Source organism: Gracilinanus agilis, chromosome 1, assembly GCF_016433145.1.
Source record: "Gracilinanus agilis isolate LMUSP501 chromosome 1, AgileGrace, whole genome shotgun sequence".
In the NCBI taxonomy this organism is placed as follows: domain Eukaryota; kingdom Metazoa; phylum Chordata; class Mammalia; order Didelphimorphia; family Didelphidae; genus Gracilinanus; species Gracilinanus agilis.
Window position 1 is genome coordinate 28625268 of NC_058130.1, and position 24924 is coordinate 28650191.

The 24924-nt window shown below is 42.2% G+C and overlaps 1 protein-coding gene across 1 annotated transcript in view; it reads right to left on the reverse strand.

Annotated features, from left to right (window-relative positions):
• ADAMTS9 (ADAM metallopeptidase with thrombospondin type 1 motif 9) overlaps positions 1 to 24924 on the reverse strand; it is a 223766-nt gene that overhangs the window by 27290 nt on the left and 171552 nt on the right. Inside the window, exons 30-32 of the mRNA XM_044675724.1 lie at positions 22085 to 22252; positions 13572 to 13742; positions 469 to 800 (exon numbers count right to left, since the gene is read on the reverse strand). Of these exons, the coding sequence (XP_044531659.1) occupies positions 469 to 800; positions 13572 to 13742; positions 22085 to 22252 (671 nt within the window). The remainder of the gene's footprint in view (positions 1 to 468; positions 801 to 13571; positions 13743 to 22084; positions 22253 to 24924) is intronic.

Sequence of the window (24924 nt, forward strand, 5' to 3'; positions counted from 1 at the left end):
GTAGAGAGAAACACGTGTTGGGGGATACATCTCTTTACTCTGGGACTACAGTGTCTTGGTTCTCTTTTTGTCCTCCTTACACAGCCCCTCCCTGGAATGCCATCTCTTCTGGGCAAGTAATTCAGCTAGGCTTCCTCATTCTGCTCTAATTACTAGGACTAGTATATTCTGACAACAGTCAGACTTGGAGACTTGGAGACATTTTTGCTTATATTGCATGCGCTCTCTCTCTCTCTCTCTCTCTCTCTCTCTCTCTCTCTCTCTCTCTCTCTCTCTCCCTCCCTCCCCCTTTTTCTTTCTCAGTAACAATCCTAAAACAGAAAGTATTTGGGGTTAAAGTGACTTCCTAGGAAGTGTAGTATCAGGGCAAATTTGAACCCAAGTCCTCCAAACTCCAAGTCTGGTACTTTAACCACTGGTCACCTAGTTGCCCCTGTTATTATTTCTAACTAATTATGTCTGCCCAACCTTTTCCTGAGGAAGGAGAAAGGAACAAAGAGGCTTCCTGCAGGTCTCCCTGTGAGTGGCAGAAATGTTGCTTTACCTAAACAGGTAAGACTTGACCCTGACGCCTCTGGCCTTTCTGACCCCATGCCCAACCTCCTCTGAGATCTGCCCCGGAGAGATACCTCTGACCATTCGCCAGTGATCCAGATGTACTCGCAGGGCTGCAGACTGCAGCTTTCTCGGTCTGCTGGTCGCTTGCTCGGGTCACAGTGCAAGCTGTGGTTCTCGACCTTGTTTTCATCCACACACACCACCTTTCTGTACCTGGAACCTTCTCCACAAGTCTTTGTGCACTGAAAAAGAATGAGAAATCCTCAGCAGAAGACAAGCCGGATATCACCCACACAACATCCAGGAGGGCTGATGAGAATGGGATCGCCAAAAGGAAGCATCCATGAGATGCCTGTTCCCAAGCCCAAGTTCCTTTGGGGGTATAAGTTAAGCACTGTTGGAAGGAGATCTAGCCTTCTGGGTCACTGAGGAATGCTACCGGGTGTCACTCAGGTGTAAGAGTGATCCACAAACTGGACTGTGGAACGAGAGAGAGAGACAGACAGACAGACAGACAGACAGACATACAGACAGAGACAGAGAGAGGCAGACAGGCAGAGAGACACACACACAGAAACAGAGACAGACAGACAGACAGAGGGAGAGAGACAGAGAGAGACACAGAGACAGAGATAGACAGAGAGAGAGACACAGAGAGAGAGAGAGACACACAGAGAGAGAGAGATAAAGAGAGAGACAGACAGAGAGAGAGAGAGAGAGACAGAGAGAGAGAGACAGAGAGAGAGAGACAGAGAGAGAGAGACAGAGAGAGAGAGACAGATAGACAGACAGACAGACAGATGGACAGAGGGGGGAGAGACAGAGAGAGACATACACACAGAAACAGACAGATAGACAGAGGGAGACAGACAGGGAGTGAGACAGAGAAAGAGACAGAGAGACAGAGAGAGAGAGAAGAGGACTATGGAACCTAGCGTGAGACCAAAGACACCCAAAATAATACTCCGGTTCTTACAGCATAGTGGAAAGATGTAGGACTCGGAGAGAGAGGGAGGGCATTTATTACCCGAGTGACCTTAGCATCTCAGCTTCCTCAGTGAACCTCAGTTTTCTCATCTGTGAAATGAGAGGCATGACGAGATCAGGATTTCTTAAATATTTTGATCACTGAATGTCATCATGATTGGTTTCTGTTTTGATTGTATTTTTTATTTTGTGCATTATTTAGAGAAAAGGCCCAGAGGTTTCATCAGAGCCTCCCCCAAAGTTAAGAACCCCTGACTAAATGGTGTCTGGATTGTATAGTGGATGAAGCATTGGGTCTGCAGTCAGGAAGATGCTGACTTCAAATGCATCCTTACATACTGCAAGTCTAGTATCTATTCCCCCTCAGTTTTCTCATCTCTAAAATGGGGATAACAATAGCCCTTACTCCGCAGGGCTATTGTGAGGATCAAATAAGATAATATACTTAGCATAGACTCAAGCACACATTTGGTATTTAATATATTTTTGTTCTACCTCTATCCCCTTCTGGTTTTAGAGCTAAGTCTATGAGGTTATGATTCTTATCTATAAAATAAGGAAACTGTACTGAAACTTTTAAGGTTTTTCCTCTGTCAAATCCTAAGAAATCACACGGGATGCTATATGGATTTTGATTGGGTCCTAGAAGTCAAGAAGACCTGGGTTCAGAAGGTCCTATCTATGACTGTAGGACCCTGGACAAGTCATGACCCTAGGCAATTTTCTAAGACTATAAGTCTCATTAACAAACATTTAACAGATGTTTACCGGGTGCTAAATTCTAGGGATAAAAAGGGAAGTTGAGATACTAAGGAAGGAATGAATGCCTTTGGAAGACTTGAGAACTTTGATCTATGAAATAACGAACCAAAATTCCAAAGGACCGACGACAAAGCATTCTGTCCACTTTCCTGACTAGACACGACGGAGCCTCACAATGAAAACTCACATTTCTGGACGTGGCCAATGCAGCAATTTGTTTTGCTTAACTACGCCTATTTTTTACAAGAGTTTTGCTTTCCTTTTTTTTCCAATGGGAACACGTTTGTTGATCAAAAAACCTTCTGGAAAAAAGAAAAGAAAAATGCCTTCCATGTCACAGGCTGATTTCTTTATGGTCGGACCCTTAGTTGGTGGTTGAGTTGGGACTCGGGTTTCCTGAATCCTTGGCCAGTATTTTTTCTATTAGGCCACAATGCCTTCGTCTCAGTACACAAGTAAACTTTTAGGGAAAGAGCAGCGATGATTCATGAATGACACGCACTTGCCTTTCCCCCGGCTCTATTCCTGAAGGATGGTTAACCCTTATTTAAAGCGGAGCTTCTACTGATGAGGAACTCAGAGGAATTGCTGAAGAGAGGATGGGAGCAAAAAAGGGCTTTGATGCTTTGGAGAGGTAGCTACGGTCAAGTGGCTAGAGTGGGGGACTGAGGAGGCACGAATGTTTGCCTGGAAATTCCATCTTAGACTTTGGCTGGCAGGATGCCCTTGGATGAGTTATGTAAGCCTTTTGGACCTCAGTTTCTCACCTGTAAAATGAAGGGGTTGGCTTTATAGACCTCTAAAGGGCTTTTCAGCTGGATCTCTCTATGATCTTACAATCTTCTAATCTGTAAAATGGATCAATAATATCCAAACTCAAAAGGCTGCTCGGAGATTCAAATGAGACTTACTGTAGTCCTTTGGAACCTATAAAGAACTATATCAATGTCTGCTGGATGGGCAATGCAGCGGATGGCGTAATGGGCCTGGAATAAGTAAGACAAGTTCAAATATGGCCCCAGGTATTTATGAGCTATGTGACCCTGGGAAAGACAACCTCTGTTTCCCTCATTTGTAAAAACGGACATAGAGTGGATAAGGCTAAAGTCAGGAAGATCTGAATTCAAATCTGCCTTCAGACACTTAGTTGGGTAACCCCGGGCAAGTCCCTTCACTGCTGTCTGCCTCAGTTTCCTTAACTGTGAATGTGATCACAATAGTACCTACTTCACAGGGTTGTTGTGAGGACCAAAGAGATATTTGTAAGGCTTTTGGCACAATAATAAGAGCTAACTAAAGACTTATTTTGCCTTCCCTTCCCTTTTTAATAGAGCCCTGAGTTCAAACCAAGAGGCAGTACTATAAAAGCAAAAAAATAAATGGAACCTACCTTAATGTATATTAGTTTATGGATACACTAATTTTCCCTTACTCTTCCTTCTCATTTCCTCCATCATGAAATCCACTGGTTTAGAATGGAGATTCTTAAACTGGGATCTATCTATATTTTATTTTAAACCCTCACCTTCCATCTTGGAGTCAATACTTGTATTGGCTCCAAGGCAGAAGAGTGGTAAGGGTAGGCAATGGCGGTTCAGTGACTTGTCCAGGGTCACACAGCTAGGAAGTGTCTGAGGCCAAATTTGAACCCAGGACTTCCCATTTCTAGGCTTGGCTCTCAATCTACTGAGCCACCCAGCTGCCCCCTCTGTCTATACTTAAAAAAAATCTATGGATAGATTTTTAGGGTGAGGAGAAGAGTCCAAAAAATGGAATGGGGAAAAACTCCTATATATTTATTTTTACTAACGTTTGGTTGCTTTGTAATAATTCTCTTTCTTTTATGCCTTAAAGCTGTTATTCTGAGAAGAGGGTCCATGAGTTTCATCAGATGGCCAAAGGGTTCCAAGACCAAAAAAGAAACTAATTAGTTTAATTAACAGAAGAATAAAATAGGCTAGAAGATTCTTTGGGCTAGAACATCCTGGTAGCTGGAGTGAGAGCTCCCCTATCATCATTTTAATTTCTAAAAGGTATTCTGAAATGTCATTATGGAACTTTGGGAAAACACGACCGAATGAATAGTTAATAATTCTGGGCTGCCTCGATTCACAGGATGCTCCATAATTCAGAGAGACGAAATAATTGAGCAGCTGAGCTCCCCAGGACAGCCGATGCTAACAGGCAACATCTTCCTTTTAACGTGCTTAGCTCAAAGTGGAGCTAGAAGGCCCTACCAGTTATTAACCTGAAAAGTGGGGAAAAGGACTTATCGGCTGTAAAAGGCTTCTAAAGTGCTACCGTTTCCGACTAACTGGATTAGCCTGCGGACGACGATGTGAAAGGAATCGTTCGCTGTAATGGGCTGAAAATTTCATGCCTGCAAGATCCACTCTCCAGTGGTGGAGAACTTGAGAATGCAACAATCAGTGGGAAGGGCCCCAAACTTGGAGAAGCCATCCAAGGCCGGGCCATTTAATCTGCTGTTTGAGGTCGATTGCTTTTCCCTGCCTTCTTTTTCCAGACTATGTGGGCAGAAAATCGGAGCCCCCTAAGAGGAAATTGGGTCATATTCTGGGGGGGGTTGGGCTGAATTCTTTTGCAGTTGGGACCAAGGACTGAAAATGATTTTTCAAACATTCCAAACAAATGCTTTTTTGCTTCTGAGTCGTAAATCAGTGAGCAAATGGAAAAATCCGAGGAATAAAGAGATGTAAAGTGTAAAATTATTTCTGGAAAGCCCATAATGAAAATTGAATTTTTCTGGGGCCTTGGGAGGAGGGGAGAGCCTTTCGGGCATTGTGGGGTGATCATAAGCATTTCAAGACTCTAGTGCCGCCCCTCAAGTTCCCAAAAGCAATTCCTATTCACGGGACTTCCTTCTTATAACTCCAAGACCACAGTTATGTTTTTCTTTTTGTCAGTTTTAAGGGTAATTTGGGATTCGGAGTTCTGAAGCAGAAAATAGTAGCTTACTGGGCCACAAAATGAAACACCTACTAAGGGGCTAGCACAGGGTCTCTCGTGCAGCAGGTGCTTAATATGTGTTGCCTGATTGATTGCTAGAAATCTTGAATTGTGGACTTGTTCCTTTCCTGACTCCGGCTGGTTAGTCCATTAGGTTGAAGAACGAGACCACAGGTTTGGTGCCCCCCACCTACCAGTTAGCTTCATTTTTCTCCAAGAGCTCAGTCTACTTCTAAGGGATTGTGAGTGGAAGGGTGTGAGATGGGACAAAGACAGCCTTCCCTAGCACAGGGAGAAAAACAGGTAAACAAACCCCCCGTCTCTCTGGTGTCATGATTGTGTGACTTTCACATCCGCCCCCCAAAAATCTCTTACTAATTTATAAAAATTGTATCTATAAAGTATTGATAAGTAAAAATAAATGGTTTTCTATAGCAATTATATGTGGTTAAATATGTCAACTAATAATATATTCATACATAAAATATCTAATATGATGTAATGATATAATAACAGATATAACATGGGAATATATTAAAATATGTAATAATATATAATCATTCACATTTGGTGACCCCATCTAAGCAAGCTTCCATCGCCAGCCCATAGGGCAGATTTTCAAATCTCTTTTCTTCTTACTAAAGAGATTTTTTCCCCCTTACTTTTCACTCTATACTCAAAGGAAATGCATGTAACCAAAAGACACAAGCCATTCTAACATTTTTGGATTTGGGAACCAGGGTTGATTCAGAAATATGACCAAAGTAGAAAGAGAAGAAAATTTCTGGAATAAAAGATACGGTCCATATTTCTAGAGTTCAGTGATGGAATGTCAGGGCAGGCATTGTTTTGTTTTTCTCCTCACATCCCTAATCCAGTACCTTTTTTACACAGGAAGTATTTTAAAAATGCTTGTGGAATGGATGATTTCTCACTCCCACCAGGATTCTCATTGCTTTCTAAAAGAACTTCCTATCCACACCCTCTCCCTTTCTGATCCGTCCTGTATTTTGTTGCTAGAATCATCTTTTTTTCTTTAATTTTCTATTGATTAATTAAGAAAGCTACAATCATCTTTCAAATGGATAGATGTAGAAATCTTCACATTGTATCTCTCTTTTGCAAAAAAAATTTCAATGGCTCCCATTTTCTTACTGAGTCAAGATCAAACATCCTTGACCAATATTGGAGGTCCAAAGCAACTTGGTTCCCCATCCCATATACTCTTTTCCAAATAATCTCTGTGTTGGCCAAGCTGTATCACTCTCTCCATTCAGGAACATGGATGGCTTGAGCTCCTCTGTTTCTGATTGTTCTCCTGTTGGCTTCTATGCCTGGGAATTCTAGATGGTAATGATAGGGAAGAAGTATATTCTAAGGAGCTAGGTCATGCAGTTCATAGAATGCTGGGCTTGGAATCAGGAACACTGACTTCAAATCCAACCTCAGAGATTAAATGTGTAATCCTTGGTACTGCACTTAACTGCAGCCTGCCTCAGTTTCCCCAAACTATAAAATGGGGAAAATAATCACACTTCCATCCCAAGATTGTTGTGAGGTTAAAATAATATTTGTCAAATGTTTATCACAGGGGGCAGCTAGATAATACAGTAGATCAAAAAGCAAGCCTGGAGATGGGAGGTCCTGGGTTCAAATGTGGGCTCAGACATTTCCTAGCTGTGTGACCCTAGGAAAGTCACTTAACCCCCAAAGCCTGGCCCTTACTGCTCTCTTCTGCCTTAGAACCAATACTTAGTATTAGTTCTAAGATGAGAGGTAAGGTTTTTTTTTTAAATGTTCATAATCATGCCTGGCAAATAGTAGATGCTTAATAAATGTATATTTACCTCCTTATTTCCTTCAAGGCACTGAAAATATATAGTCTATGCAAAGGCATGAGACAGGAAATAGAACACCATATATGGGAAAGACCAAATAAACCACTGACTAGTACCAGATGGCGAAGGGCTTTAAATGCCAAAAAGGAGAATGGTGTGTGACACAGTCAGAAATGGTCCTTAAAAACATCATCTTAAGAGCTTCACGAATGAGGAAAGCACTCCTCTTTTTAAATAACTCAAAGTACTTTTGAATAGAGACTTCAAATATGGTGGTCTAGGCACCATCTTTAAAAATGGTCATCTGTGCCACAGAGAGGCTCAATGGGGATCATTCCTGAGCTAGAGCTGGAAAGGATTTGAGGGGTTTCAAACCCAACCTCTCCATTTTACCAATGAGAAAACAGAGGCTTAGAGAGGGTAATTCACTTGTTGGAAGCCTCTCAACAAATGAAAGAGATGGAAACCTAGTGTTTTTTATTCCCAGCTTACCTTTTGTTATTCATAGACATCTTTCTAGCAGAGGGCCAAATAAGTGCTTAAACATATAAACAAATATCCATCAGACCTCTCTGTTTATGTAGCCTTTTCCCCCCCAAGTTTGAAAAAGCAAGTTCCTCCCCTGGTGGTAACTGCCCTTTTCAAGGTGGGTAGATGGATCTCCTCCTTCAGCTTTTCTAATAGTCCTTGAAATGCACAAATTACTCTCTCTGGGGACCTCTCGCATCTTCAAGAGTCCCTTGTCAGCCAGTTTAGAGCTGGATAATCAGCTGACCCTGGGAAAGTGTGTCATTACACAAGGGTATAATTTTTCAGGAGAGGAGGAAAATGTTCCATTCCCAGAGGAAACAAGCCCCCCCCCCCCCCCCCGCCACTGCCCAGGAAAAACACAAGCCTTGAGCTCGGTATGGGCACCCAGTTTGGGTGAGGCCACAAATGGGTTATTATTCACCTGCAGGGCTCGTGTTTCTTGACATTTACCTCCGAGGCATTTGTCCACAAGGAGGGATGTCAAAACCCCCAAGGAATGCTCACAAGGACACATCTGAGCTTCCCACATTTTTCAGGCAATGAGAAGACTTTTGTTTTATTTTTTCTTTCTGTAGATCCTCCCTTCCGACACGTATTCATCTTTTCAAAATGACTGGGAATCAAAGCTGGAACAAGGCATTCAGAAAGCAGGCGGCAGCTCTACGGTAATCGTTAAACGGTGACTTATAAAGAAGGGTTTTTCTAACCACCACCAGATTCTACCTAGTCATGCCTGGACTTTAAGGACTGCCACTGTTCAGTGCCCAGGCCTGAGAACTTTGTAGAAAAACAACGTGATCCCTGAATGCCCACCTATCACCGACTGGGAAGTTAGCAGAGTTGAAAGAGCTTTGGCCTTGGAGTCAGCAGAAATGTATGAGTGGATTCAGCCTCAGGTGCCCGAGGAGTGACCATGGGCAGGGCCCTTGACCTCTCTGCTTCCTCATCTGCAAAGCGGGGGTGAGAATAATGGCACCAACCTCGTGGTGTTCTTAAGAGGTTCTAATATAAAACTAGCCAATATAAAACACACCACAAAAACATCAAGTGCTTTATAAATGTGAGTTATTATTAATACCAGAGGAAACAGAAAACTTGACAAAGACCCTTCCTTCTCCACAGGCACCCAAGAAATAGAAATGGATTGCACTGGATGTTCCGTGAACATCTGAAACTCAACATCACCCAAACGGAATCTATTCTCGCTCCTTCCAAATTTTCTGACTATTCCTGGGGGTCTCATCATCGTCCCAATCTCCCAAGGCACAGACCTAGGCATCGCTCTCTACATTTCTCTTTTTCTCTCACCCTTCGAATCCAATTCATTGCCAAGTTTTGTTGCTTCTACCTTTCTATCTCCTGTATGTACTTTCTTCTCTTGTTGATACTCTAGAACACAGACCAAGTTCTGTTCCTTCTTCCTTCCTAATATCTCTGCTGTCTACCCCCTCCTCACATCTGACACTGTCACCTCCCTGGGGTAAGTCCTCATCATGACCAGTCTGTTGTTACAGCCTTCTGGTGGGGCTCTCTGCCTCTAGACTGTCACTACTCCAGTCCGTCCTTTATTTAGCAGGGCTTGACCTTCCTAAAGCACAAGTCTGATTAGGTAACCTCCTTCCCCTTCTCCATTCAATAAACTCCAGGTTCAAATATAAAATTCTTTTTTTTGGCATTCAAAGCTTTTCACACCCTGAACCCACCCTACCTTTCTACTCTTCTGTATTATTCTTCCCTACACACTCTGTGATTCAATGACAATGGCCTCCTTTCCGTTCCTTTCACAAGAACCTCTATTTCCCAAAGTATATTTTTACGGACTTTCCTCCATGACTGGAATTCTCTCTCTTCCTTTTGCCTCCTGACTCCTGTGACTTCTTTAAGCCTTTATAAAAAACCACTCTTACCTTCCAACTTAGAATCAACACTGTGTATTGGTTCCAAGGCAGAAGAGCAATAAGGGTCAGGCAATGGGGGTTAAGTGACTTGCCCAGCTAGGAAGTGTCTAAGGCCATATTGGAACCCAGGAGACCTCCCATCTCCAGGCCTGGCTCTCAGTCCACTGAGCTGCCCCTCTTTAAGTTCTAACTAAACTCCAACCTTATACAGGAAGGTCCTTGACAAGCCCTCTTGATAGCACTGCTTTCCTTCTGGGATTATCTCCAACCGATCCTTTCTATATCTTGTTCGTAAAGACTCGTGTGCATGTTGTCTTTCTCATTAAATCATGAACTCCTTGAGGACAGAAACAATTTTTGCCTTTTTTGTATCTTCAGCCCTTAGTACCCTGCCTGATACATAGCAGGTAATCAATAACATTTAATGCCTGAATGACTGACCAGGGAAATGTACGAAAGGTAGAAGGAAAAAGCAATGATTTGGGAGAATCTGGCAGAATCTAAGGGGAGACTATGAATGTCATCAATCTCTACTGTTTTATTTGCTGATGCAACGGCCAAGAAGGAATCACAGCTAAAAACCCAGGAATCACATTCCTTATAATCCACTCATTGTGTGCTATTATGGAATGGGATCAAGAGTGGCAGCTTGGCATCATGAAAAGAGGGAAGACCTTAGTTAGGATTCCACCTCAAAAACTTATTCACCGAGTGACGCCAGACAAATCACTCAACTTCATCGTCTTGTCCTCCTCCCCACAAGAAAAAGTAAGTTCCTCCCGGGTAAGAATCTGACTGTCCCAAGGTAGAATGGGCTGTCTCTGGAGGGAATGGGTTCCCTTTCAGTTCTAGGCTTGATGTAAGTAAGACTTCTTGGCCCTGAGAGATCCATGGATGGAACGGGCTGTCTCCTGAGAATGTGGCTCGTCTTTCCCTGATGGGCTACCTTTAAAGGTCAGTTGCTGAATACAGTGTCCTGGGGTTCTTTTCTTTTGGCATGTACCTTGGACAAGATGACCACTGAGAGCCCTTTTAGCTCATGGAATTCTATGAGTAAGTTTCCTCATCTGTAAAATGGAGATAGTAATACTTCTTTCAAAGGTCTGTTATGAGGATCAAATGATATCACATTAGTAAAGTGCTTGTCGATGCTATTTATATGCTAGCTATTACTAGTATTAGCATCATCCTTATCATTACCATGAATGGGTAAGAAAGGGCCTCCTCTACGGATCTGCATATAAAACTTCATCATGGATTGATGATCAAGGGGCACCTTTCTCTTCTAGGATCTCTATCAGCAACTCTCCCCTCTGCAGGGCAGGGACAGGTTTTTATTTTGTCTTTGATTCCCCAGGACCATGCATAGCACCCAGCAGCACCTCTTAGGTGCTAGTTTGGAAGGGACATGAATAAGCTACTTGCTGGTTCCCCTCCCACCAGGTTCCTTTGTCCTCTGCTACACTGTGATGCCCACAGTCCTGACCTTCCTCCAGCCTCCTACTTCTGCCTTCATATACAGGAACAGGAAACTAGGCAGAGTTAAACACTTGAGTCGGTCTGCTCGACACCCTTATCCAAAGAGGGTTTCATTAATATTTTCAGCACTAGAGATAACTTTGCCTGGTTTCTTTGAAAAATATTTTTTTTTGAGTGAGGGAGCAAGGAGGAGACCTCCAAAGCTATTGGCTCTACCGGGCATTCTGTTCTGATTCCCAGCAAATGGGACCATTTGAAGGGAAAGTAAAAAACAAATAAACATTGCCTGCAGATGACATGAATATGTAGGCTTATACGGTTTGTAGGGGAACATGATTTTGCCTAATGTGTTCAAGACAAGATTTGCATTCTTTGGCATTTGAGTAGAACTTTCGATGTGGACTAAGGACTGAAATTGTCATTCTTGTGGTTGTTTCAAGAATTAAAAATATTTGGCCAAGGTGTTAGTACTCAACCGAGAGCCATTCCTACAGCTTGCTTGCTTTTCAGTGTTTGGAACACTTAGCTGGATTTAAATCTGGTATGGGTTTAGGGGGAGGAGGAGGGAGGGAAGGAAGGAGGGAGAGCGAGACAGAGAGAGAGAGAGAGAGAGAGACAGTCACAGACAGACAGACAGGCAGAGAGAAGGAAGGAGGGAAGGAAGGAAGGAAGGAAGGAAGGAAGGAAGGAAGGAAGGAAGGAAGGAAGGAAGGAAGGAAGGAAGGAAGGAAGGAAGGAATAAGTGGAGAGAGGGATAGCTAAGTGGCTCAGTGGACAGAGAGCTAGGGCTAGAGATGTGAAGTCCTGGGTTCAAATTTGGCCTCAGAGGCTTCTTAGCTTTGTGACCCTGGGTGAGTCACTTTGCCCCAGTTTCCTAGCCCTTTCCACTCTTCTGACTTGGAACCAATACTTAGTATTGATTCTAAGAAAGAAGATAAGAGTATTTTTTAATAAAGGAAATGAAGAAAAGTATGGAAAGAGAGAAGGGGAAGGTCTAAAGTTAGAATGTCAAAGGGGAAAACAAGGTATATTCTGGTTAAAGGTAAGAGAAGGAGGCAGTCTTCTCCATAATGGGTCAGTCATTAGCACCTCCTTTAGAAGATATGGGGAGATGACCTTGCTAGGTGACCCCTTCTTGATTTGTTAAATGTAGCCATCTCTAGAGAACAAAGGAGCTTGGAATGATTAAATGGCATGAAAACCACTGACGATTCCATCACTGCCCACTTTTAACAAGAGACCAATTTTAATCTCATTTGTCCCCCACATCTCTTAGGAGAGGGACCAAGATCACTCCTCTACCCTAAGTCCTAACAAGAAGAAAAATGGTCTGAAGGAAGAAGATAAGCAGATGCCTTAGATGGCCATACCTTGCATAATTAGTACCTAAAAAATTGGCAAGGTTTACCTTTGAAAGGTAAAAAAGGAATTGATTCTCTAGGTGTGAGAAAGAGGGAAGAAAATGAGCAGAAACGATAGAAAAGGGGTTTGGAGGGAGAAGCGAAGGAGGATCCCAGGGCTGGGAGAGTTCAGAAGAGATCACATTCTCTTGCTCTACTCCTGGAAAAGACTCCCCAAACTCTTCGATGTCTCAGTCTCAAAATTCTACCAGAAAAAAGATTCCCCCAAAGTAGGAGTCTGTTGGGTTTTTTTGGGGGGGGGAGGCTGAAGAAACTATTGGTATCTGAATGTAATGCAATATCACTGTGCCAGACATGTTATAAATATGACTTGCTAAGGTGGCCCAGGCTATGACAGAGCTGAGATCTGAGCCCCAGATCATCAGATCACAGCTAGAAACCTTGGAGATTTTTCAGAGACTGGCCAGTCAATATCCTCATCTTATAGACAAGGAACGTAAACCTTAGGCTGGAGGTGAAATAAATTGTCCAAGGTCAATAAATAACAGGTAAGGCAATGGCAGATGTGAGCATCTGGACCAAGATCTTTTGATTCCAAAGTCCAAGCTTTTTGCCACTGTACCATACTTTTCCTGAACCAAATATTAACTTTGAGTGGAAAAACCCCACAAAAATAGGCATCTGCTCATTGGGACTCTGATGAGCTATTACTTCAGACCACATACTTCAAAAAAAAAAAGTTCTCTGACCCTTGGAAATGAATCCAAGTTTTAGTAGCAAGTGTTGTCCACCCAGCAGTCCACCCAAGAGTCACCCCAAAAGAAAAGCATCATGTGGGACCTCCCTGAAGCCTGCCTAGGACTTTCATTTAGATTCCCCCAGCCCTAATCTAGTCTCTCATCTTCCCTTCCTTCTGAACGAGTCTTCTCTTTCCTCACAGGTCAGTCGAACGTGAATGTTCAGAAAACCGTCACTCTATTGAATTAAAAAATGAAGAGGACTCTCACCCCCGTCAGTGTAAACCCTGGCTGTCTGACAGAAAACTCTGCTGGAGCCAGAGCTGTCGTCCTCTTCGGTGGCTGGACTTCCTAGCAGAAGTAACGTGATGCTGGCCCGGGAACACTGAGGAGGGGAGGAGATCAGGGAGGGAAGGACGCCTGACAGCTGCCTGCCCTGGGCCCTCTACTTACACTTTGCCATTCCTCCGTCCTCCAAGTGTACAGGGGACACGCCGGGGAGAGGCAGGTTTGCTCTGACACAGGTCTGGTGTACAGGTTGCATTCGCTCTCCCTCGTTTTGTGGGCTCCGGTCCGGCAATCCACATTCCTCTGCTGGACTCCCTGGCCACAGGACACAGAGCACTGGAGAGACAGACAAAGTAAGTGGGAGCTTCTGATATTTTTTTTCTGGAGGGGGTGGGGGGAAGCGAACAGAAAAGTAACCAAGTTTATGTTCTTAAAAACCTTCCAGGACCATCTAGACTATTTCTAATATTTACAAAGAAAATAATCAAAACAATGTCTTAGGTCTAGGAAAATAGGAAATTTGGAGCTTATGAGTTTTCACTGGAGCCCCAGAAGTCAATTTTGAAGCAACAAATCCCAACCACTTTTTCATTGGAAACTCTAAGAAAGAAATCTGAATGAAAACAGAAAAAAAAAAAAACAGCCCCAAGTCAATAATATTGGCACAGTGTAAAAACAGAGGATGTCAATTGAGTAAAAAACCAAAATGATCTCTGTCTGAGGATTTAGGGCACTTGAGAGTTAAAACAAGAGGGTCAGACTGGAGTTTCATAGCATGATTTTGAAAGAAAAAAAAAAAAGACTGTGGAAATATAAAGAAATCACTGAACACTATAGCCATAGAAGTAGAAAGCGTCTCCCCTCATCTATTACCTTGTAAAATGTTATTCTGTGACCCAAGTTCATTCTTACTATTGATGTCTATTTACAAATATGGCTGCATATATTAAGAGCACCGAGTTGGCGGAGAGTGAAGGAAAAAGAAACATTTTCTTAAGTGTTTTCATCCCTTGAAGAGATCATGTAAATCATATGGAAATAGTTTATTGATCCAACCCACAGCACAACATATTAAATCAGCAATTAACTCTTCTCTAAATTAATTTTTTATGGTTTCTTTATGGTGACGTTCCATAATCTTGCTGGCGAGCAGGAAGAGAATTATTGCCTTTATTAAGGTTTAGACAATAAGAAAGGAAAAACATCACTTGATTAGGACAGGCGTTTGTGGCCATGGAAGGATGTTTGCCAAACTTCGGGGCTATGTCAGCCTTCTTTAATGGGGCTGCCACCGACAAACATGCATTAAGGTCACATCCATCTGAATGGAACTTCTTAAATAATGGAATTAAGCCGCTGACCCAATGCAAAAATTCTCTTTCAAGGAGCACGCAGGAAAACTCATCGCTGGGTAGGACTAATGAGAATTCACTATCAGAAAACATCATAAAGCAGAGCCGAATGAATTCCTGCAAATAATCACTTTTTCCATTACAGATACTTAGCCATAAAAGTGGCCTTCTTTAGGAGGCTGCCCATGCGTCCAAATTTATTCAAATGTTTCCCACGTGAACACTGATAGACTGTCAACCTTTAAAGGTTTATAGGAAAGCTAATGACGGGCAAAGATTATGAATGAGCACGGAGAGCGGTACCTGGGGCTGAACCACGGAACGAAGAGTTCCCAGAGAATTGGGCTTTGGGGGCCCATTTTCCTCCCTGAGGACGGGGGGGATGAGGGGACCTGAAGACCCGCTACCAGCCAGAGAGGGGCTTGCGGGGAAGCGTGTGGTCAAGCCCCACGTAACATGGTACACGTAGAATGGGCCACGCTGGAGGGTGACGGCTTTCCCAGTGCCACAGATCCCATTGAAGGCAGAAGGTAAAACGAGAAACAAACCATTTGGCTGTCATTCAATTAGAATATTGGGTCCCTCGATGGCAAAGGCAGTCATATTCTAGGACAAAGAGTCTGAGCAATAACCCAGGCAACAAAAGCCCTAGGTGGATTCTGTGGAATGGCGGACGTGTGGCACGAATGTTAACGTAGGACTTATTATTAGGCTGAGCCCAAACCTGTAAAAATGTTTTTATAACCTAAAAGAAAAAAGGACAGGAGGAGTTTGGAGGGGACTTGAGAGGTTAGGGCGTATCTGCTAATACTCTCAGAGGCTAAAATTCTAGCTAGCTACCACTTTTCACTACTTACTACAGAGCTCCTGTGAAGTTAAAAAAATTAATGTTTTGAATACTTTATAAAATTTAAAAAAATACACAAATATATGCTTATTTTTTTAAAGAGGGGAGTCCATGCACACATGACTTTAACAATACAAAGCAGCTCCCTTAAAATTAAAATTTCTCACTGATATTCAATGGCAATTCACTTTTTTATTTTAACTCTTATCTTCTGTCTTAAACTCAATAAGGTGTATTGGTTCCAAGGTAGAAGAGTGGTAAGGGCTGGGCAATGGGGGTTAAGTGACTTGCCCAGGATCACACAGCTAGGAAGTGTCTACAGTTAGATTTGAAACCAGGGTTGCCTCTGGGTCTGGTTCTTGATCCACTGCACTACTCAGCTGCCCCTAGAATTCACCTTTAAAGGTATAGTGTCAAAGAGTTGCTTGGGGAGTTTTAGGAAGGTCAATGACTTTATAGTAGCCACAGGGATAATATGGGATAATAATAATAATATAATCTTTATGATCTGGCTTCCAGATATGGTACCGTGTCATGAGCCAGTTTTCCTGTGTGACTGTATTTTAGCCCACAGCTTCTACATTATCAATGCCAAGATGTGGTCCCTAAGGATCTAAGTTCCTAACAAAAAAAATATCCACTTGGGGTTATCAAATGAAGATAATGAGCTGAATGATATATTCTCATTCAAATTCATGCACTAAAAATGCATCAAGTGGTAGAATGAAAAGAAATGAAATTCTAACGATTGGGGATTTCGGTAAATTAGGATATCGATTCCTATTTGTCAATTTCATGGTCATACATTTGTGATGGGTCAGAAAAGACCAGATGAGGATCATGAACCTTAGAAAGGAAAACTTGGCTCTGTTTCAAAAATGGTAAAAGGTTTTTGGAGAAATAACTGGCAGGAGACAATTTCGCTCGATTACGAATGCCCAGCAAGCTCCAAGCTCTGCATCGCCGAATATTGCACGTGGCCTCTAGCACAGTTTTTCAGAGTTGGGGGATGCCCTCTTTCACCCTCTTTGTTGTTACAACCATCTCCATGGCATGGTTGGTCCACTCAGGGATCCCACGGAGTTCTCAGCATTTAATAATGAAAACTTTCTAAAGAAAAGACTTTAAAAAAGGAAACCAAGCCAAGCACCAACAACATAGGGCATGATTCTGCTGCCTAGATGGATACCTCTCAGCTAGTTTGGAGAGGAAAACTCTGAAACGCAAAGGGATGACCGTGATGCCTCCAAGCCATCCTCTTAGCATTACAGATTACAGATGCAGGTTTGCAGAGTTTCGGTTTTAGTTCATAACTACTGAGCTGTGAGAACTGAGCACATTTCTCCAGACTCTCCACTTAGCAACACGGTTATCCCCAAATTGCTGGCCTTAAAGGGAAGTGATTTAAGGCACAGAGAGAACTCGGATCTGAATGGGGTCAGAGAAGGACTCTGTGGCCTCTAAGGTCACTTTGGGCTCTAAATCTATGATCTCCATCCTGCAGGCCCCTTTTGGGGATGGATGCCCATGAATCATACGTAGAAAAATACCTGAAAACATTTCTTCTTTTGTATAAGACCTTGTACAAAGTCTCAAAGAAGTTGAATCGTGGAAATTCTTAAACAATCTGGACCTTCATTTCCTCATCTGTAACATGAGGTTGGATGAGATGACCTCTAGGTTTCCTTTCAATTCTAAATCTTATGAGTCTATAAATTAAGGTATTGGCATTTTTAGAAGAGAGTGCTGCTGACTTGGAAGCCTTTAGAACTCTAATTAAGGAAATGATCAACCTTAAGTTCAGAGGACTAAAGATGAAATATAGCATCCACCTTCTGCAAGAGAAAGAGGAGGGCTGAAGAATGTCTGAAAATGTAGAACGACTGACATTTTTGGACATGGACAACGTGAGGATTTGCTTTAGCTAGACTATGCATATTTATTAGCAAGGCTTTCTTTTTCTTTTGTTATTCAATTGGAGGGGAATAGAGTGAAGAATAGATACATTTTTAAATTTTATTTTAAATTAAAATAATTTTAAAAAATACTTTAAAAAATAAATAAAGTTGAAAAGAGAATGCTCTTTAGAAGTGATTGTTGGAAAATTTCATAGACCATGAGCCAGAAGGGACCTCAATCTGGTCATAGAATGATAGATTTGCACTTAGAAGGGACCCAGAGGTCATCTAGTCCAACTCTCTTATTTTATATATGAGGAAACTGAGACTCAGGTAGATGAACTCATATGTCTAAGGTTATAGAGGTAATTAGCACTGGAGATGAGATTTGAATCTAGTTCCCCTGCCTCCAGAGACAGTCCTTTTTCCATAGTATTAAGTTGTTTGCTTACTATCTTACTTGCTTATTCCTCCATCAAAAGGGCTAGTAGAGCCGAGATAATTCTTGTAACTTAAGCCAAAATCCAAGTAAACCGGACAATGTTTACATTGATTAACTGAGCAACTATGTATGTGAAGAGGGGTGGGTTGGAAGGAAGATTTGCCCATATTATCTGATAGATTGTCTTCCATCTGTCCTTTATTCTGCACGTGCTAACACGAGTAGGGCTCTCTATAAATGAGAGTGATGGAATAATTAAGGAAAAGACTTAGCTTCCAAGCACTAGATGAACTAACCCATGGCTTCAGTGGATGAGAATTTGGTTGTCTACCTGAAAACATCACTCCTCATCCCTGTCCCCCCAAAAACGTGGGTCAGAGGCCTGATTGTCATACATTGGAAGGTGGATGCCCCCTTTTCACATAAAAGCAAAGAAAAGGTTCCCAATAGACACTCTTTTCATTTCCTCACCAAAGATCAAACACAGAAATGGGGCATCCTTGGCTTCAGCAGAGGGGAATAAAAGAGTATCCTGGGAGTTCTGCATTTCAGAAAGGGGAGGCCCTTTTGGGAATTTTCAATCACCATCAATGTGTCAATTTTGCTTGCGTCAAAAGTTTTGCATGATCGTATTCTAATTTGCTGACTTCTGGGTCACTATTTTATAGATGATCAATAGTTTCCTTCTAATGATCTTCTTAAACCTAATGATCTATTTTGCATTTTTAATCCTCAAAACAGATGGGCTAATATAGTTTTGGGATTCTATGAAGTTAAAAAAATTTTTGATGACCATATTTCACTAGAATTGGTTTTCTTTTGTAATCTCATGCATTTTATTTTATGCACTTAAACACATTCTTCTGAGAAGTGGTCCATAGGCTTTCCCAGAGTGCCAGAGAGGTCCATGATACATAGAAAGTGAAGAACTCCTAGTACTGGATAGATCACAGACCTTGGAGTTACCAAGACCTAGGTTTAAATCTGGGTGACTATGGGAAGTCCTTTAACCTCTTTATATATACTTCCTGGGCATTTCTCCAAGGGAAGATGTTAGAGACGAGATGCTGCTCTCCTTCACTGGAGATAGTTTCCCTATTGGCAACTCCTGAAATCTCAGGTGTGAGGAAACCTGTTTCCCTCCCTTACACCCCGCTGATACATTTTTTTTCCCCAAATATTCTCCAAATGCTGATGATCAGTATTATTTTTCTCCTTGTTGTGATAGCACAATTGCCCAGAAATGATCTAGGCAATAAAGGTTTGTGGTGAATTTCTATAGCACCACAAGAATAAAATGCTCTCATTATATGCCAATCAGATTCACTGTGATGGACAAAGTAAGTGGTTGAAAATTATTTTTTCAAACTTTAGTCCCAGCTTAAAAAAAAATCCAAAGGATGAACGTGAGATTTGGGGGAAGACCTTTGAATTTTGCAGCGAAGTTATTTTCCTACAAATGTCTTATCTCCTTTTCAAGCTTTAAGATTTTTAAATGTATAAAATTTCAAAACAACTTTCAGGAGGCTTTAAAATCAATTTTTCTCATCTCTGTCTCAGAAACACTGCATGCTCTAAATGGCTTCTTCTTTTTTTGGCGGGGAGGAGGGGGGAAGCATCTTTTAAGTTAGGCAGGGCCTTGTTCTGCAAGCTTGCATTTTTATAAACTTTATTGCCACTCTCTCTTTCTGCCATGCAGAGAAATTATGCTAATGATTCAACTCCATATTGAATGGCAGACAAAAGCATTGAGGAGAACAAGCAATTTCAAACAAATAACTCTGAAGGGCTGAGGCTAAGGGGGACAGTTCCTCCTGCTTCCTAAGTGTGGGAGTCTCCTTCCTTGTTTCAGGTCACCTCTTTAGCATGCTGCCATAGCTCAAATTTTGGGGCCCCTTTTCCCTGTAGATAACAGAACCCTAATTCATTCCAGCTCCTTTCCCAAAGGGGACAAATGGACTCCCACCACATAGCGACTCGCCCCGTGCGTTTTGATAATTCATTGCAACAAATCACATCAGCGCCCTATAAAGCAGGCTAAAGTCCATTACATTTCCATGTTTACTTTGTTAGCTACAGAAATGACTTCCATAAGCCATCATTTTTTAGCAGGTGAAGCTCTTTTCCAGAGGTCCCTTCCGTGTAATCCTTTTATCTCCTGTCATCCCCCAGTAGTTAAACTAATCATCAGAAATGTGTGGGAGAGTTTTGCTTACCACCCCAATCCCAGAGAGACTAGAAATGAAGCTAATCGTGTTCACCAATAATGAGCAAAAGATTCTTTTAATCTCCTTTCTATAGCATAATTTTTTTAAATGCCCGTCCGGGGAGCATGCAGCTAGAGGTAGAAATTATGAACCATAAGGGAAAGTGACGGGGCATGAAGCTTTACATGAGAACACACTAATTAGTGGGGTATCCTAAATAATGCTGCTGCTGACTCTCTGACTAATCGAATGTTCTCCTGGTTCGGAGACCAGAAACCAACCAAGTAGAGCAATAGGTCAGGGGAAAAAAAAATAATTAAGGAAAGATGGGCCAGAATGAACTATAGCTTTGAGATCTAATCGGTCCATGAAACTCGAGTCAGAACCAAATCTGGCTGGGGGGGAGAATCAGCTGATTCTTTGAATGTTCGATTTTTGAAAAATAGATTGATCATTCATTAGGATAAAGGCTTAAGCAGGATTAAAGGGGCTTTGCACGGACACTGAACAAACCCATGTGTTTATTTTTCTTGAGTGGAGCAGACGTGGGGGGAGGCCTAGTTTGCAGAGATGGAAAAATCTAAGAGGATTAGAAACTGGTTAGAAAAACTGAGATGGGTAGGAAAAAAAATCTGAGCAAGACTGAGAGAAAATCTGAGCTGTTAGCAGGATGGTTAGGGCTAGAAAGAAAATCTGCTACGTCTAGAGTTTTACAAAATCTGAGAGGTTTGCTCAGAGGCCATTTACTAAAAATTTCAACGAACCAGCCCCTCGAGTCAATTTCTTTTATTTATTTGGAAATCAAGAGGGCCTCGTGTGAAACTCAGTAGAATTGTGTGATGGCTCTGGGAGGGAGTGAGGGGAGGGGAGGGAAAGAACATGAATCTTGTAACCATGGGAAAAAAATTCTAAATTTAATTAATTAAATAAAATTGTCCAAAAAAAAAATCAGGAGTGCCCAAATCATTCCCATGTTAATGTGATCATGCCCAAATATGGTTTTGGCACAGAAGAAAAACAACTGCTTGATCACATGGGTCGATGGGGATATGATTGGGGACGTAGACTCTAAAAGATCACCCTTGTACAAATATCAATAATATGGAAATAGGTCTTAATCAATGACACATGTAAAATCCAGTGGAATTGCGTGTTGGTTATGGGAGGGGGGTGGGAAGAAGGGAGGGAAAGAACATGAATCATATAACCACAGAAAGGTTTTATTAATTGATCCATTTTTTAAAAATTTAAAAAATAAATAAACCAAATGTGGTTTTGGTCCTGTTTAGCAATATGGAAGCCCTCAAAGAATCTCTACTAGAGGCTATGCCCTGGGTGGGACTCTCTGCAGGGCAACCTCTTTCATTTTTCATCTATTGATGTACGGAAAAATCGTGCTAAGTCTTAGCAATTGAAGAAAAGACCTATTTAAGCTCATATAATTTTCAAAGAGTTTCAATACTTTCAAGTACACACAGTCATGAAAACCGAGCCAGAATGTTGTCCAGTAGAGGCTAGCAGGTCTTGCAGTGGGGCTGTTTGAATGAATAGATAAAGAAGACTGAAACTGGCTTAGCAATTGCTCTAATATACACAGAGACATCTGAGGCTCTTGAAGAGGAATCTGTTCTCCTAAGGAGGGTAAAGTCTCCCTTTCTGATCATTTACTTTGCAAATCCCATCTTGGGGGCCTTCGAAGGTAACCTCCAGCCTCGCTTCTGCCCAGGGAGATGCTCCCCATTCTTAACTGGGCTCCATCCCATTCAGGAGGACTTCCTGAACACGTCTTCCGACGCTCACCAAGAACCTGCTCCCTCTTCCACCCCACTTTGAAAGAACAACAGAGGCCACGTGCAGAAGGAGCATCACCTCCATCTTTGGGGACCAACGATTCTGCTCAAGACACGCGGGAGGGGAGAAGTCATTGCTCACCTGGCTCCAGGCTCCAGCCTTCCACTTGGGACATCTTCCTCCTCTGCACTTTCTTTGCCCATTAGGTTTAGCCAGATGTTTACAGTAATCACTTTCTAAATGGTTTCCATCTTTTGCCATGCAGTACACATTTCGTTGTTTATGCCCCCGACCACAAGAGACAGAGCACTGTAATATAAAGCAATGGCAATGGGTTTTTCATCAATCAAACAGTCATTCAACAAGCATTCAGTAAACACCTAAGTGCTCCAGGCACTGTGCTAGGAGCTGAGGGTACAAAGACAAAAGGGAGGCAGCCCCTGCCCTCAAGGAGAGGAGATGCCATCAGGAGAAACAACAGGTACACATATAAGTAAGTAAACGATAAAGAGAAATGAAGGGATGATATCTAGGTCCAAAAGAGGCGTCCACAGCTTGGGTGGGGAATCAAGGAAGGTTTCGCATGAGGGATGGATGGCCCTGGAGCCCAGCTTCTAAGAGATGGATGGAGGGATGCCAAAGTCCCAGAGCTACAGAGAGATGTGACGTTGTACTGAGGTACAGAAATCCAGCCAGAATCTAGTTCCCAAACTTTTTTGGCCTGCCGTCCCCTTTCCAGAAAAAATATTACTTAGCCCCTTAGAAACTAATTTTAAAAAAATTTTAATAGCAATTAATAGGAAAGATAAATGCACCTGTGGCCATCTAGAGTGTGTGGACGAGAGCAATCTCTCGGCAGCGTGCCTATATCCACAGATCCACATATGTGTAGGTATACACACACGTTTAATATAGTATACACACGTGTCTGTGTAATGCACATATACATCTACATCAATGCCGTTTATATTGTGAATAAGTCTGGAAATGCAGGAGGGAGCCCGATTGTAAAGAGCTTTGAATGGCATAAAGAGGAATTTGTATTTCTATCCTGGAGAGCTAATGAGCCACAGGAGATCCTTAAGTCAGCCAGACTTGAATATTAGGAAAATCCCTTTGGCAGCTGAGTGGAAAGATGGTGTTTCACAAAACCAGTGAGACAAGGAATGAGGAAGTCTCCTTCCTCAAAGCCACCGAATCCCATTTCCCCACCATCTCGTTGGATCCGTTGCCTTCTTAACCATCTGAATAAAGCTAAGTTGTCGTTCATTTCTATGGTGCTTTTGGGAAATACTTTACAAGCATCAACTCATTTGAGACTCTTGACAATTCAGCAAAGTAATTACTGCATGTTATTTGCCCCATTTTATGGATGTGGAAACTGATACTCTAAGGAATGAATCAACTTGCCCGAGGTAGCGTCTGATTTGAACTGAGGTCTTCCTGCCTCCAAATCCAATGCTCTATCAGCTGCCCCAAACTGTCTTTCAACCCTTCATTAGTATTACGGAAGAAAGAACATACTGAAAGCCTGAGAGGAAGGCATCCATGGCCAAAGGGTTATAGGGAGTTATTTCTTTTGAGATATGATTAGTATGCATCTTTAATCAAAAGAAAATTCTTTCAAGAAAAGATGACACTTTGGTGGAGTGGATAGAGCAAGGCTGGATTCTAAGAAAGCCTCGGACACTCGATAGTGGTGTGATCCTGGGCAAGACTCTTCTTCTCTGTAACGGGAGACAACCGGATTTGGTGGCCTCCACAGTCTGGTCTAGCTCTAAAATTAGGATCTTAATGTCCCTCCGTAACTGTTCACTCTCTGCTTCTCATCAAAAATTCTTCAGCTACAAGAGGAAGAAAAGTCAGTGTCTTGAGGGCAGGAACCATTCCAGGAGTTTTGGTTTTGTCTTTGTATCCCCAGAACCTAGCACTGGGTCTTGCACATAGTAGGCATTTAATAAATACTTGTCAAAGGAATGAATGAATGAATGAACTTCTGCCTGCTTCATGAGTTGGCTAATAGCGCCATTGAATCAATGCCCTTTTGCTACCTCCCAATTAAGCATCTGAAAGAATCTTCTCAGCCATCTTCCAAAGGAGAAAGCTCTGAGCCTCTAAAGCCTGCATTTTGAAATCCAAAGGAAATGAGGTGAAAAGGACCCTAAGAATCCAAAGGCACGCCGAGCAGGTAAGTTGGTGCCAGACTCATTCAGCGAGGCCCCCTCATTTCCACCTCAATCTGCAGGTTCATTGAACCCTTTCAAATGTGACCACGTCTGACATGTCGACTGACCCTAAGCAACGCGACTTTGATTTCAGATTAGACTCCTCTGGAAGGTTTAGGAATCAAAGGGATTGTGGAGCCGGGACAAGAATTTCAGATGACAGGTTCCTGTAGAATTACGCGAGTGCTTTCCCCAGATGAATGCACCATGAGCCTCAACTTCCATTTCCTCATTAAGGATTACACAAGTCATTAAAGGGCTGCTCCCAAGCTGGCTGGTTCAGGTTTTCATTGCGTGTTATTTTTAATATCGTCAGCCCTTCCCCACTTGCCTTTTGGAGTGAAATGAGTAAGAAGAAGGAAGAATATGGGAAAATTGTTCAGGAGATTTCAAGGGTCATTCCTTTCCTTTTAAAGCTGCGTTCTCATCCCCTACCCCCACCTTGTGACTCCTGTGCTTTTATTAATCTACAATAGAAAAAAAGAAAAGATTTTTCTACAAAAGCAAACAGTGTATTAAGAGCTAGGAAGCAGACCGATGAGTTCATTCAAATAGGGAACTTGTGAATGAAGGAACTCTCTTTATTCTTATAGATTGACACCTTTTCAACACCTCATAGTTGTAAAGAATTCCTTCTAGCACTAGAAGGCTAATTACCTTGCCCAGGATCATACTACTATTATGTGTCAGAGGCAGGACTTGAACTCATGTTTTTCTGATGCAGAAAGCAACTTTCTCTGTCCACTATACTCTATG